This window comes from Chiloscyllium plagiosum, unplaced genomic scaffold (assembly GCF_037043375.1).
Source record: "Chiloscyllium plagiosum isolate Xiang-an unplaced genomic scaffold, Cpla_swu_hap1 HiC_scaffold_5, whole genome shotgun sequence".
Classification (NCBI taxonomy): Eukaryota; Metazoa; Chordata; class Chondrichthyes; order Orectolobiformes; family Hemiscylliidae; genus Chiloscyllium; species Chiloscyllium plagiosum.
Genome location: NW_028270143.1, coordinates 87,302,186 through 87,316,543, shown reverse-complemented (window position 1 = coordinate 87,316,543; position 14,358 = coordinate 87,302,186). Strand labels below are relative to the sequence as shown.

General features: G+C 38.4%; 1 protein-coding gene across 13 annotated transcripts in view; it reads right to left on the bottom strand.

Moving 5' to 3' along the window:
• Window positions 1–14,358, bottom strand: part of LOC122550039 (sickle tail protein) — a 720,789-nt gene that overhangs the window by 103,167 nt on the left and 603,264 nt on the right. For all 13 annotated transcript variants that reach the window (XM_043690462.2, XM_087987428.1, XM_087987424.1 and 10 more), the window contains one exon: window positions 8,242–9,059. In XM_043690462.2, the coding sequence (XP_043546397.2) occupies window positions 8,242–9,059 (818 nt within the window). The remainder of the gene's footprint in view (window positions 1–8,241; window positions 9,060–14,358) is intronic.

Sequence of the window (14,358 nt, the reverse complement as noted above, 5' to 3'; positions counted from 1 at the left end):
GAAGGGCATGAGTGACCAGACAGGCTTTTCTGACAATTGACAATGATTTCAAGGTCATTCAATTCTTAATTCCACCATCTGAGGAGGAGGGATTCAAATCCAGGTCCCTACAATATTACTTGGGGTCTGTGGGCTAATATCCAGTGATAATGCAATTACACCATCACCTTCCATACCTCTAGCTGCCTTAAGGTTAGTAGCATTTCCCTTTTGAGTGCTGGTACTGATGGTATTAATATGATAGGTAGTGCTTGGAGTAAAAATAGTTCTACAAGTCTAACTGGTTGATAAAAGCACTGGGTTTGTAACTTTGTTGAAAGAAGCAACTCAAACAATTCAGAGTACAAACAGTAGTCAGTTCATTGCATGAATATTTTCGCAAAACGTAGCAAAAATACATGAGGTAACTCGATTGGGAAAGCTGTTACATACATGATAGGCAACAGTAAGGAGAAAAAGTTTGAGCAGCAAAGGACAATCAATATTTAAACATAAAAATCTCTATACAGGTGTTACTTTAAAAAATGATAGTTGAAAAAAGTATTATCATTCCAATGGCAATTAGGATGATGGAGATGGGTCATATATAAGAAAATCCAATCACAGCTTGAAAGTAATAGGCCTTTCATACTTCCAAAATCATCATATAAATCAAGTCTATCCCAGGGAAATCCAATCATGTGGAAACGGCCCACCTGTGGGACATTGGTCTGATGGTTTATACTGTTCTATAATAGAATTTTGTACACTTTGGCTGGTCAAGATTAATTTTAACTCTGGGAAGTGATTTTGAGTGAGTTTAATGCCTTTGACAGATGGAGAAAATTGGTGGTTTACTGCAAGATGCAAAGATAATTGACAAATCCAGATTCTTTTATAGGCATTTACGACAATAAACATTACGGAAAGATAAAACAGGAACATACACTTCCATATCAGGTGGTGTTCATGTCTATAGTCTGCTCAATCAAAACCTTGGAACTGCCTCCCTAATGGCACTGAGAAGTATACCTCCACCAAATGGATTGCAATTGTTCAAGTCAGCAACTCACCAACTTCTCAAGGGCAACTGACAATGAATACTGGCCCAGCCAATGATACCCACATTCCACGAGTGAATTTAAAAAAATCACATTTTCAAAGAGCAGAAATATTAAACATCCTACCCAGTTTTGTTTAATCTAATAACCAAGAATTAATACTTTTCTAATTTTGTTTTTATTGATTCATTGGATGATGGCTTCACTGGCTAGGCCAGCATTTATTGCCCATCCCTAATTGCCTGGGGCAATTAACTGTAAACCTCATAGCAGTGGGTCTGGAGTGCAATGCAGAGCAGACTAGGTAAGGCAGGCAGTTTCTGTCTATAAGGTCACAAGTGAACCAGATAGGTTTTCTGACAATCATATTATAGTCAGAATTAGACTCTTACTTCCTGAATTTATTTTTGTTGAATATAAATTCACAATCTGCCATGGTGGGATTCGAACCCATGTCTCTACAGTATTGCAAAAACAAATTGCTGGAAAAACTAAACAGGCCTGTGGAAAGAGCTGAAAAATGTGTTGTTGGAAAAGTGCAGCTGGTCAGGCAGCATCCAAGGAGCAGGAGAATCGACATTTCGAGCATAAGCTTGAAGAAGGGCTTATGCCCGAAACATCGATTCTCCTGCTCCTTGGATGCGGCCTGACCTGCTGCGCTTTTCCAGCAACACATTTTTCAGCTCTGATCTCCAGCATCTGCAGTCCTCACTTTCTCCTAGGTCTGTGGAAAGGAAACAAACTTATCGTTTAGAGTCCAGTGATGCTTCTTCAGAAGGAGAAAATGTTTATCAAATCATCCTGCAGTGAGAGAGATAAAAATGTGCCTTTTCAGTAATACTCATTCTCTACATCTGACTGCTAACTACATAGTGGGAGCTCGATCTAAGTTGCCTCCATCAAAAACATCCAGGTAGCAGATTAATTTTTTTTGCACTCTATGCACTTAATCTAACTCCCTCCTACTAACTATGGTTGGATTAAACTCCAGGACCTTGTATCTGAATTACAATATATATCATTGCCTGATCATATGCAATGAACATTTATTGCTCACCAGACAATGGTTTATGCAGAGACATGCTCACCACTTACTCAAGTTCTCCAAGTATGTCATGGATTATTAAAAACTTTTAGTTCAAGGAAGTAAAATTATTTTCAAAAAAAGACTAAGATGAAAATAAAAGGATAAAACAAAATGCAATTTGGGAAACAAGACACACCCATCATTTTAATACAGCTACGATTATACTGCACAAAACATAAAACCTGCCTCGTTCCTCCTATGGTTTGACTCAATATTGTGCTGACTTCAAGATGAAGGAAAAGTTGATCAACTGAACAATCTTTTGGGTACTATTATTCTGGGTTGTCAGCAAAGGTCATGACTCCTCAGATCACATTCACTAAACAAGAAAATAAAAGCTGAGAGAGAATCAGAAATTGCTAATACAAAATGAAGGAACTCAAATCCATTACAAATGGAAACAGTCAAATTTATCAAAGATGACAAAGAAAATTTAGTCTTAACTTGGGAATGAAGACTAATCATACATCTAAGTATGTTCCTCTTGACACTGCTGGGGGATAGTTTGGAGGTTTGGACCATGCCTCAACTATCAATGGTTCTGTTCCACAAATGCCAAAAGGTACAGGTCTAGAATGCAAAATAAGTCTGTTCAGTGATTTTGTATATTTTTCAAGTTATCGCAAAGGAGCAGAAAATTCCCTCATAGAATCTCACCATTAGATTGCATTAACACAGCAAAAGGAGAAATGGAAGTGGAATGATAATGTCACTGGGATAGTATCAAGGCCCAGGCTAATTGCTCTGGAAACGTGTTCAAATCCCACAGCAGCTGATCGAATTGAAATTCAATTACTACAATCTAGAATTGAAAACAAGTCTCAATATCGGTGACCATGAGAATACGGTCAAGGAGGTGCTTGCAGTGTAGTAGTACTGACCCTCTCTGAGTCAGGAGGGTGAGGTTCAAGTCCCACCTGATAAGAGGAGTTACAACATCTCACACTAGGTTGAATAAAAATAATCAAAGCTATCATTGACTTTTGTGAAAACCCGTCCACTTAATATCCATAAGGGAAAAAAAACTGACCTTATCTGGTTTAGCCTACATGCGATTCCATCTTCTTTGTAATGTGGTTGACTAGTAAACTTTTAGCTGCCTTCTGCAATGGCCTAGCAAGTCAGTTAAGTCAAAAGCAATTAAGGAAAGGCAACAAACATTGGCCTTACCACTGATGTCCATATTCCATCCAAGAATAGAAGAAACAAACAAAAACCTGATACAACTCAGCATGTTGGTCTCATCAATGGCTTGCACTAAATCACCTTTACAGTACTGAAAGCTTCTTCACGTCCTTTAACTGGAACATTTATTTGAATTGGGACCACAGTGTCATTGCCTTCTTTTACCTCAATCATTAGAACATATAATATTGCATTTATCACTTACTTACATGTTGAGAAACACTCCACAGTGTAGGGATTCTATTATATTGAAGACACAGTGACTACATTGTGTGTAGACAAAGGAAGCCTCATGTTTGTACCCTGATCTTTGCCAAGTTATTTCATTTATTCTACAACAATGGTGATGGTACTACCAATTGACTCCGTGTCCCTGAACTGTTGAATAAACAAAGGCAGGTAGGGTGGAGGAGGAATCCACGTGTTTCTGCTTGCTGAAATCCAATGACTGTTTTGGAGTGCATTGGTCTGTAACTCAGCTATGTACAGGATCAATTCACTGAAGCAACCATTGGGAAAACTTAAAAGATCTAGTTCAGTGAAGCTTGCAGCCCATCAAATCCAATGAATATATAGTTTAAACAATTTTTCAGTTGAGCACTTGCATGCAATTCTCCACATGATCGTCCGAGTTAAATTCAAACATCTTTAACCAAGAATTTGAAACAATACTAAAATAAAGTCTTATGAGGCCATGAGTTCATCGTTTAGATTGCTGAATATTTTATACTTCATTCTCTTCTGAAGTATGCAAGAGATTTCCCAATTTTAGAAGATGCTGTTATGGATTTTCATATGGAAAAGTTTATAGCACACAAATACATTAAGTAGTTGAAGCAACATTGATAGAACATTTATACTGGCTAGACTGTCACTTATGATTAACGAGCTATTAAATGGCTTTCTCTCAGTGAACATTTATGAGCATGGTTATTAATCTCCTGAGCTATTTTTGTGCATACTTGAAACTTGCCATCACCATTATTTCTTTCAACAGACTTCAGAGAAGTAGGAACAGAGGCTTTTATGAACCTGCACATTGCAGTATCAGCATTTAAATCTCAGCCAGCAGTGACTTACACTTGGCCTGAGTGTTTTCTTCCTGGTACAATATCAAGACACAAAAGAGAGAAAATAATTTATCAGCTTGGTATGTTTATCTTCATCCCTTTCTCCCTCACTAAGTGCACAGTTGCATTTAGAGATGTTAATGCTTTATTTAAATTTATCCTCATGAAATGCAGTAGAATTTGTCCAGAGTTAAATAAAGATGATGAACTCTGGGATATTGTTACAACATTAGTGTACTTTCCCTCATAGCTACTATCTCAACTACAGTAACCTTCATTTAAAGTTCCACAACCGCATGCAGTTTTGATTTAACATTGTATTTTTTATGTTCCACATCCCCAATTCAGATCACATTCCCTCTCAACATCTGCCGTTTCCAGGTTGTGTGTGCATCATCAGGAATGATAGCAAGGTCAGACCAAATGATTACACCGGCAACACCAGGCCTTATGATTCAATTATGTAATCAAGGAACCTTCTGTTCTCAGAAAAGAATTTTCTGCAGGCAAGAAGTCTACCTCTTTGATTCACCCTTCTTCACTGACACTGATTTGGATTGTGGGTTGCACACAGATGAAACAAATTTGCTTTCCTTGTCTCGGTGCTTGGTTGAGTGATAAATAACAGTACTTGTTTGCAGCAGGTGAACCACAGGAACCATTTTAAAGTAAGTGAGACAGCAGGAAAGACCGAGGAGGTATTTCAAAGCCCTAAACCCACACTTGATTTAGTGTTACAATTACTTTTGAACATAAGCCAGAAATGCCCAATGAACCAGGTGCTTCAAACAAAAAGATCAAGAAAAACCATTATCCTCTCAGTTTTAACATGTTTTGAAGCAGGAAAATGAATAGTTAACACACTACCCCATGGAGAGTTAAAACAATCCATGGCAATATTCACAAAATCAAGAAGAGTGCCAAGTGTTACACTTTTTAAATGCTGGCAAGGTGAGTCGCCTATAAGCAGGAAGAACAATATCATGGCAAGATTCTTGGATTTTTGGATCAAAGATCAAAACAAGTGGCAGAATCTTTTTGATTTGATGGCCATCCAAAACAAAAACTAATTTGAGGACAGCTATTAAAGGTGGTTACATAACGAACAAATTTACAATGTTAACCAAACAGCCTTTTTTGGGAAACACATGTCACAGAGAATGGACATTTCACAAGAGGAGGATAGGACCATAAGATACAGGAAGAGTAGAAGGCCATTCAGCCCATCAAATCTGGTCAGCCATTCAATGAAATCATGCCTGATCTGATTATCCCCAGCTCTGCTTGCCTAACTTTTCCCCACTACGCTCGATTCCTTTACTGATTAAAGATTTCTAACCTTAGCCTTGAATATACTAATGCCCTAGCTTCTAAGTCCGCTTCAATAAAGAATTCCACAGAGCCACCACCATGTGAGAGAAGAAATCCCTCTTTATTTTGGTCATAAATGGGCAACCCCTTACTGAGATCCTAAATTCTCCCACAAGGGAAAACAACTGTTTTGCAACTATGTTAAGTCTCCTAAGCATTTTGTAAACTTCAACAAGGTCACCTCCCATTCTTCTAACCTCTAATTAGTTCAGGCCCAAACTACTAAACTTCGATAAGAACACCTAAATTTCAAGGGCACTCTATCAAAAATGGTTCTCTTTCTGAAGGGAATATTGTGCCAAAGAAAATTTTGCCTTCAATAAATATATTGCTCCTGTTGGATAATTGCAAATCTCACCCCATCAGTCTTGAAGATGTCTCTTAAAATGGTAAGTTCCTTCCATCCAACATGACTTAAGTCTTAAGTCTACAGTTCACAGATCAGAGAGCCTGAGCAGTATGCAAGGTCTACTACCTTTGATGAGATGAGAGAAGGTACAGCAATGATGAGAATGCATGTCAGGGAATTTTGGCTTTGTTACAACATCCATAATGATGTTGCCAATTTCGCTAATTCTCAAGATTAAGTCACATCAATGTGACTGAACTGCATATGGTAGAGATTGTAACCAGAACATGTCAGTGGCCAAGAAGAATGTTATGATGCACTCTCCCCGAGGATAGCTACGTGTTGATGGTGCTGTTGAATCTACATAAAGAAAAATTACTGAGTCGTCGCCAAAGTGTTTTCGTCACATGGTTCAAGTGGTTGACAGGACCACCACTGATGGAGATCAGTGGGCAGTTTGTTACCCCATCCCAAACCATTACACCAAGATAAAATAGATAATACTTTATGATAGAAATAAGTTAAATTGTTTGCTTAGCACTTTTGTCTATTAAAAGTAGTTAAAGTAAAAAGTACAAACCACCCAAACTGTACACAATGTGATCTAGTCAGTGTTCTGACTTTCAAAGTAATTACACGTCACAAAGTTTCACTGTACATTATGATTTGGATAAAGGTTCTTGGTAATTATTTGCTTCTTCTGATCTGGAAGATGAAGGTGTAATGCTACAATTAAACAATTTGGTGATCAGAGACAGTACACAACACTAGGCACACGCTCTACAATAGAAAGTTCCAATCTTAGTTTAATCAAGGTTTGACCAAAAATTTATTTATAATATTGGATAAGGCTAAAGATAACAGGAACTGATAAGAGGCTTTACACTGAGTTGTGGTGGAATTATGCTCAGTCATTCAGGTCTGTTAGGAGTTAAAACTACAGGTAATCAGTAACTGCTGTTTCTACTAAATAAAGCATGCATTTGGACAAAATATTCAGAACTAGTCACATGGCACAGACACTGGTGTACAAAGCAACCCAGAAAATCCCTGATTGTTCAGCAAAACTTCAAAGATTAACGCTGCAAGTACCCCATATGTCAGGAGGTATGGTAAAGACAGTCGAGCAGAGTTCCAGCCTGGCCAGCCTGCCAACTCTCCCGGATAATAACATTTGGGGTTAGTTACAAAAATCAGGGTGGTGAAAGACAGTGGTTGAGATATCTCTGGCAGTTAAAAGTGTGTTATTTATTTAAGTACTTAATAAATTAATTGTGTTTTATACAGATCTAAGTGTCTCTGCTATATCTTCGTGCATGTGTATACAATTGTCCCTCAGAGGCAGGCAACAATAAATAAACCCAAGTGTTTTGCTTGCATTTTATAGTCAGTCAGGGATTTTGAAAGAACTATTTGCGAATGTGTATTCCTAGATTCTTTGCCCTCCACCCTAGAAACTGACAGCAAGGCATAGCCTTCTTTTCTTCCCACTGAAACATATTATCCCACACTTGTTTACATTGAAATTCATTTGCCCATTCTGAACACTTACAAATATATTGCTTTTTGTTTCAGTTTTCCTCAATATTGACCATGCCCCTCTAATTTGGTGTCATTCACAAATATTAAAACTATATTTATGAAACCCAAGTACAAATCATTTATGTAAAAATAGTCAAATCACCAATCCACACGAAATGCCGATTTTTAAAATCAATTAATCCATGGGATGTGGGCAATGCCAGCATTTATTTTTCATCCCTAGCTGTAGTCCATTTGATACAGATACATCCTATATTATACTTGCTAATTCGAATAACTAATTTTAAACCCAATTTTTTTTTGTAACCAGCTTGCCAACTACTCTAACACCGCAACTTTTCACCTTGATAACAGTCAACTCAAGGCTCAGGATTACATTGCCATCATTTAGTCTGTGTCTTCTGAATTCAGTAAGGTTGACAAAACATGCTTAGTATTAATAAATTTACTTAAACTTGAATCACAGTAGTAAAGAAAAACTAACTTGTTTTGTTAGTTTATTATTTCACAATACATCTGCAAGCATGAAATTTACCGAATCACAGCAGTCATCAGCTTGAACAGCTTATCTGCAATCATTTATCTGTTCCCCCTTACCTGGTTTCTGGGTCATTCGGTGTTGCAGAAGTGCTGCTGTACCCAGACATTTGCTTGTCAGCTGAAAATGGGATGACGTCTGAAACAGAGGGCGAGGAAGCAGCACTGCGCGCCTTGATAGCTGCTGCTTCCATAGCTATAGATGTCCCAGAATCCTTCCTAAGGGAGCTCCGTATGGAACAGGACCTATCAAGTTGAACAGGATGACTCAGATGGGAACTCTGTCCATGAATATCCATGATTCGCATTTCACTGATCTTCTGAGGAGAAGGTGGGGGTGTTTTGGAGACAATTGACGGAATATAACTGTCAGAATATTTTCTTGGCTTTATTCTATATAGCGACTGCTCCATTAGGTCAGCCTGCACATTGGTGCTTGGATATGTATTGCCAGACCTCAATGAAGGGCGGTGATATAGGATATGGTCTGGGACATCCCCAGGAATTCCAGTGCTGGATGAAGCAATACTCATTCGCCCATCAAGATACATATAAGGATCAGCATACAGACCTTCATTTCTGAAAAGGGCAACATTTTTACCGCTTAAATCCTCATCTGGTTTCACATCTCTTCTTTCCAAGATGGCACTTGGGCTGGGGGAGATGGACCTTGATGGTGGCATATTGGACAGTCTGTCCCTGGGAACAGTGGCACTGCCTGGCATAGGTATGGTTCTCCCTCCATTATATGGAATTCTAGATGGAGACGGTGGCATTGATTGAGGTATTGGTGGTGAACTTGGTGGTCCATGAGGAAGAGGCCCATGGTGTCGAAAGGATGGAGGAGCATCTTTTGTGTGAACCATCTCCCTTTGCATCTGAAATAAAAGAAAATACATAATTTAGCTTGAAATAATCTTTTTTCCATTGTATGGCTGAGAGATTTTATTCCAAAGAAGAGAGGTGTTGAAGGGTTATATGACACACAGCTATTCTTGTAACATACAGTACGAATGGATGCAGATTTGAAGCCTGGTCATATTTCAGTATGACCTGCAGCAAGCAGGATGCAACATTTACCTAGTTGCACAGCTGCCCAACATAATGTGAGAAAATTAAAGCAGAACATAATATAAGGAAATTTCTGAAGTTACAGGAAGTATCAGAAACATTTAAAAATATTTGTTAAACTGGCTATGGGCCTCAACCATTGATTGGGGACACCATGAACGTTGCAACATAAAGGGCATTAAAAACAAAACCCACATTGTCTAGTATCCTCAGCAACCCTGCACCAAATTCTCCCAGCCTCAATTTATTTTTCTCTATCAAATACAATTTAATCAGATGCTACATCTCAAATTTCCATAACTGTCCAACCCTAGTACTTACCACAAGGTTTGCCCCCTCCCCATGGCCCAATCATTTATATACGCGGTCATTCATTTAGGTCTCTCCACATTACTGCTGACACCAGGTTCCCTCCAATGTTACTGTGCCCAAACATCTTCCTGCAATGCTGTTGAAACCCATCCATCCAACATCCATCACTCCAATTTCCTGAGACATCACCCCCTTGCCTACTGCTGCCAAACAACAAGATTTCACCTCCCACAAAAGAAAACAGTCACATCACAAAAGTCCTCTAGTAATACTTCAGATTCTGTCCCAGTGGTACTAAACACTAAGCTATCCTTACAAATCACACCCCAATGCCAACCATACCCAGATTTGCTTAATTGCTCCAGAAGTCAATGCATAGGTCAGTGTTCAAATAGCAAATTCCTCAATTTCCTCCAATTTACCTCTGTTACGGCTTGTGAAAAACTTGAAGCAAACATGGGCTCCATGTTTGCTCATTCATAGTCAATGGGGGAGGCAGCACAGGAGCTTCCTCAAATAGCAATCAGGAGCACATTTACAAGTTAGCCAAAAATAAAATCAAAATTATATGAGAAGATTCCCAAACACTAAAGCAGCAACTCTAGAATCCTGCTTTTTAGCACTGAATTCACCTTTTCTAATTCAGAGGAGCATATCAGTGATGCTGTGACTTTAACAGCTTCTTGATTTAAACTATCCTCTGATTCACTAAAGTCATGTCAGGGAATTCAGTAATAACTTAAAGTGTTTAATCCACATGACAAATTAACCATAATTCTTGAATCACAGTTCTTATGTATCATTCACCTGTGATACTTAAAAGTGTTGTTCGCTCATTGACACATACTCCAATTTTTTTCTAAAACGAGATGACAGGAAAACTTAATGGCAATTGAAGCACATACAAATACCTCAGCAAAAAGGTGAACCATCAAGATTCATGGATTAATGGCTTAAAAAATGTATTTCAATCCATCTTTTCCCCATTTCATTTTGTTAGCTACAGACACAAATGACATTTTCTGACAAAAGAACAACAGTAAAAATATACATTTCAAAGTAACAATTAACTCATTATAGCATTTGCGTGCCTTTGATCGTGTTGGTACTTGGACGTGGGAGAGCTCCGCATTTTAAATAGCATCGTTTGCAATCAATGTTAAGAATAATCAAATTTGTGAAAATTAATTCACAGGATGAACATGTAAAATACAACGTTGCTTATATTCCCCTTTTTGGATAAGCAGGAGACTGGAAGAACACAGCAAGTCAGGTAGCATCAGGAGATGGAAAAGTTAACATTTCACGTGTAACCCTTTTCAAGGACTTGAGCGGAACATTGACTTCTCCACCTCCTGATGCTGCCTGGCTTACTGTGTTCTTCCAGCATCCTGCTCGTCTACCTTGGATTCCAGCATCTGCAGTTTTTTGTCTCTAACCTCATTCCCTTTTGGCAACAGTGGAAAGACCTTCTGTATGAACTATCATTCCCATGGTTATGTTCGACAGGTACAGGAGGCAGTTATGCCAAACAAGATATATTAAATTTCAGCAAATTACAAATGATTATAGCCTACAGAAAATATATTCTTCTCCTAGCTTGGACGCTGAATTGCATTTGCCTTCATGTTTTCGCAGTATTTGCATCTGTTTTAACAGATGCTTTCATAACCAGCCAAAACAGCACTTTTTTGGTGGTTTGATTTCAAAACCACTTCTGAACCCTTTTTTAAGTCAGGGTTTAGCTCATTAACACAAAAGTAACTGATTGCACAAAAGCACTGGTGCTTTCATGTAGAATTGCAAAACAATGATTTACATACAGTTTTAATATACAGTTGTACTATTTCATTGCACCAAATCTTCAAAAGAACAGAAGAAAAACATATTACATTGTATCATTAAAACTTAAAAGGTTATCAGGGCTTTGTGGAGTTTTAAGACCCGGTCTCTCAAGCTGAATAGGATATGCTCAAATCTAAATGAACCGAACGTTTGAAAACGGTGGTGTTACTTCAAGCTCATTACCAAATATAGAAATTATATTACTAAATCTTGTAATGTTAGTCAGAGAAAGGAAACCACACTGATTACGTACATTGGTATTTTAACCTTTATAATTACATGAAATAGAATACCTGGCAGAAATTATATTGGAAGCTAATTTAGTTATCCTGAATAACTTCATCACAAGAACTTGTAAGCATGTTAAATGATAGGTAGACTTAATGAAACTTAAAATGTTCACATGATTCCAACTATTTTAATTGGTACTGACAGTCTAGGAAACTACTTCAACTGGTCAATTAATCAGATTCTGTAAATGTCAAGATGCATTTGCATTCAAGGAAAGATACCAAGGAGGGGCAATATTAAGGCACGGGAAGGCTGATTCCCCAACAGCTGTCACTTTGTTGACACTTGCCTTTACAGTGAGCCAACCTGCCAGCTCAGCACCATCCTCATGACCGGTCCTACCTGCCAATCTTCCTTCCCATCTATCTGCTCCACCCTCCTCTCCAACCTATCATCTTCATCCCCACCTCCATCCACCTATTGCACTCTTAGTTACCTTCTCCCTAGCCTACCTCCTTCCCATTTACCTCTCCTGTTGAAGGGCTTTTGCCCAAAACATCGATTTTCCTTCTCTTTGGATGCTGCTGTGCTTTTCCAGCACCACTCTAATCTAGACTCTGATTCTAGCATCTGCAGTCCTAATTTTTGCCTTTAGTGAGCTCCTAATGCCTGCTCATGATCCAGTGGGAGGGTCCAACATCATTTAAAGCACCTCCCTCAAAAATGTTCAAATAAATCAATGTGAAGAATTGCTCTTTGCCACTAATTTCTTAAAGTGCTTCATTACTTAAGCACATTGGTAGGAGCTCATGCCCAACACCATATTCTGGAGAACGAGACAAAATAAATGTGTACAATTCTATGCAGATTGGCACAATTTGTGGGGTAGAGAAGTACGTACAACCCATTAGAATAGGTACAAACATCTTCCCAATGTCAAGCTTAAGTCACATGAAATATGTGAAGTTAAAGGCAGTGTGTATCACCACATGCATTTATAGACTTTTTCAGCAAACAGTTGGTGATTGTAGTAAGCCTCAGCTTGTGATCATACACCTTGCTGTGCCCTGGAGTGCAGAAGTAAATTGTTTTCTCTGCTGCATACTAACCTCCTGCTGAATAAATACTTGCTCAAACCAAGATTTAAAACCCGTTTTACACCCAGATGAGCTCATTAGATTACTTTGAATCGACAGTTAAGTTTCATGCTTAGTATCCTTTCCTCATTGAAAGAACAAAAACAAGCCAGTCACAGTTCAACAAACTAATTCTTGGAGCTTAGACATTCCACAGTGCTTTCTAGCCAATGTTATAATACACAAAGAAGCATCACAGCAAATACCCACAAGCTACAGTGCAACAATGATCAGACTGATTTCTTTTAAAGCACTAATGCTGATTAAAGATGATCATTGACTACGACACTGGGCTAATTCCCTTGCATGTCTTTGAGGAGCTGCCATGACATTCTTCACGTTGACACAAGTGGACTTAGGTTTGAAATTTCATCTGAAAGATGGCTCCTCTGACAGCGAAGCACCTAGCACACGTCAGTCCATACTTCTGTGCTCAATGGAATAAGACTTGAATGTGCAGACTTCTGACTCAGTTGAGGATGCTACCAACTGAACATCAGTTCAGTAGACAGAGTGCAGTAGTAATGTTGTACATATTTCTGGTAGTCAAAAAGCGTAATGCAATTGTAAAACAAGATGTGCAGAGACCACAACGACATAGCTTTTACACTATGTTTGCTTTACTGGAAACCATTACCTAAGGGTTTTAACTATTGTTAAATTTAAAAAAATTGCTTAGTGTTATCCATTTTAAAATTTGTTGATACTGTGTAGGCAATACTAGCAAGGCCAGTGTCCTTTGGAAGTCCAAGTCAAGATTGTGTGCAACTTCAAAGTGATGGTGTTCCCATGAATCGGTTTCCATTATTCTTCTGAGATGGTAGAGGTCAAAGCTTGGAAAGAGCTGTGGAAGGCAATTCCTGCAATGCATCTTCTAGGTGGTACACACAGCTGCCACGTACCTCAGGAGGTAGAAGTGAATGTTGAAAGTGGCGTATTGAAGCATCAGTATTTCCCATTTATATGTAGTTCCAAAATAATGATTTGCATATAGTTTTAATTAAACAGCTGTACTATTGCATTACATCACAGCCCAAAATCTTCAAAAGAACAGAGGAAAACATATTATTACATAATACAATTAAAACTTAAGTTTTTTTTATGGCTTTGTAGAAGAAACACACAGTCGGTTGTACCCTGGATGCTTTCAAGCGTCTTGATTATTGTTGCAGCTGCACTCGTGTAGACGAATGTAGAGTATTCTTTCATACTGCTGTCTTGTGCCTTGTAGTTGGTGGACAGGCATTAGGGGAGACAGGTGGTGAGTTACTTGTTGCAGAACTTCTTGCCTCTGACCTGTTCCTTCTTGTAGTCAGTGCATTTATACGAGCGATCCAGTTCAGCTTCTGCTCAAATGGTAGGTCCCAGATTACTAATAGTGGGGGTTGCAGTACTGCTAATGCCAATGATAAGATTTTCTCTTGATGGAGACAGTCATTGTCAGACACTTGTGTAGCATGAATATTATTTGCTATTATCAGTCTACGTCTGGATATTGTCTAGGTCTTGCTGCACGTGGACATGAGCTATTTCAGTCTTTGAGAAGTAGTAAATAGTGCTGAAATAATAACAATATTTACTG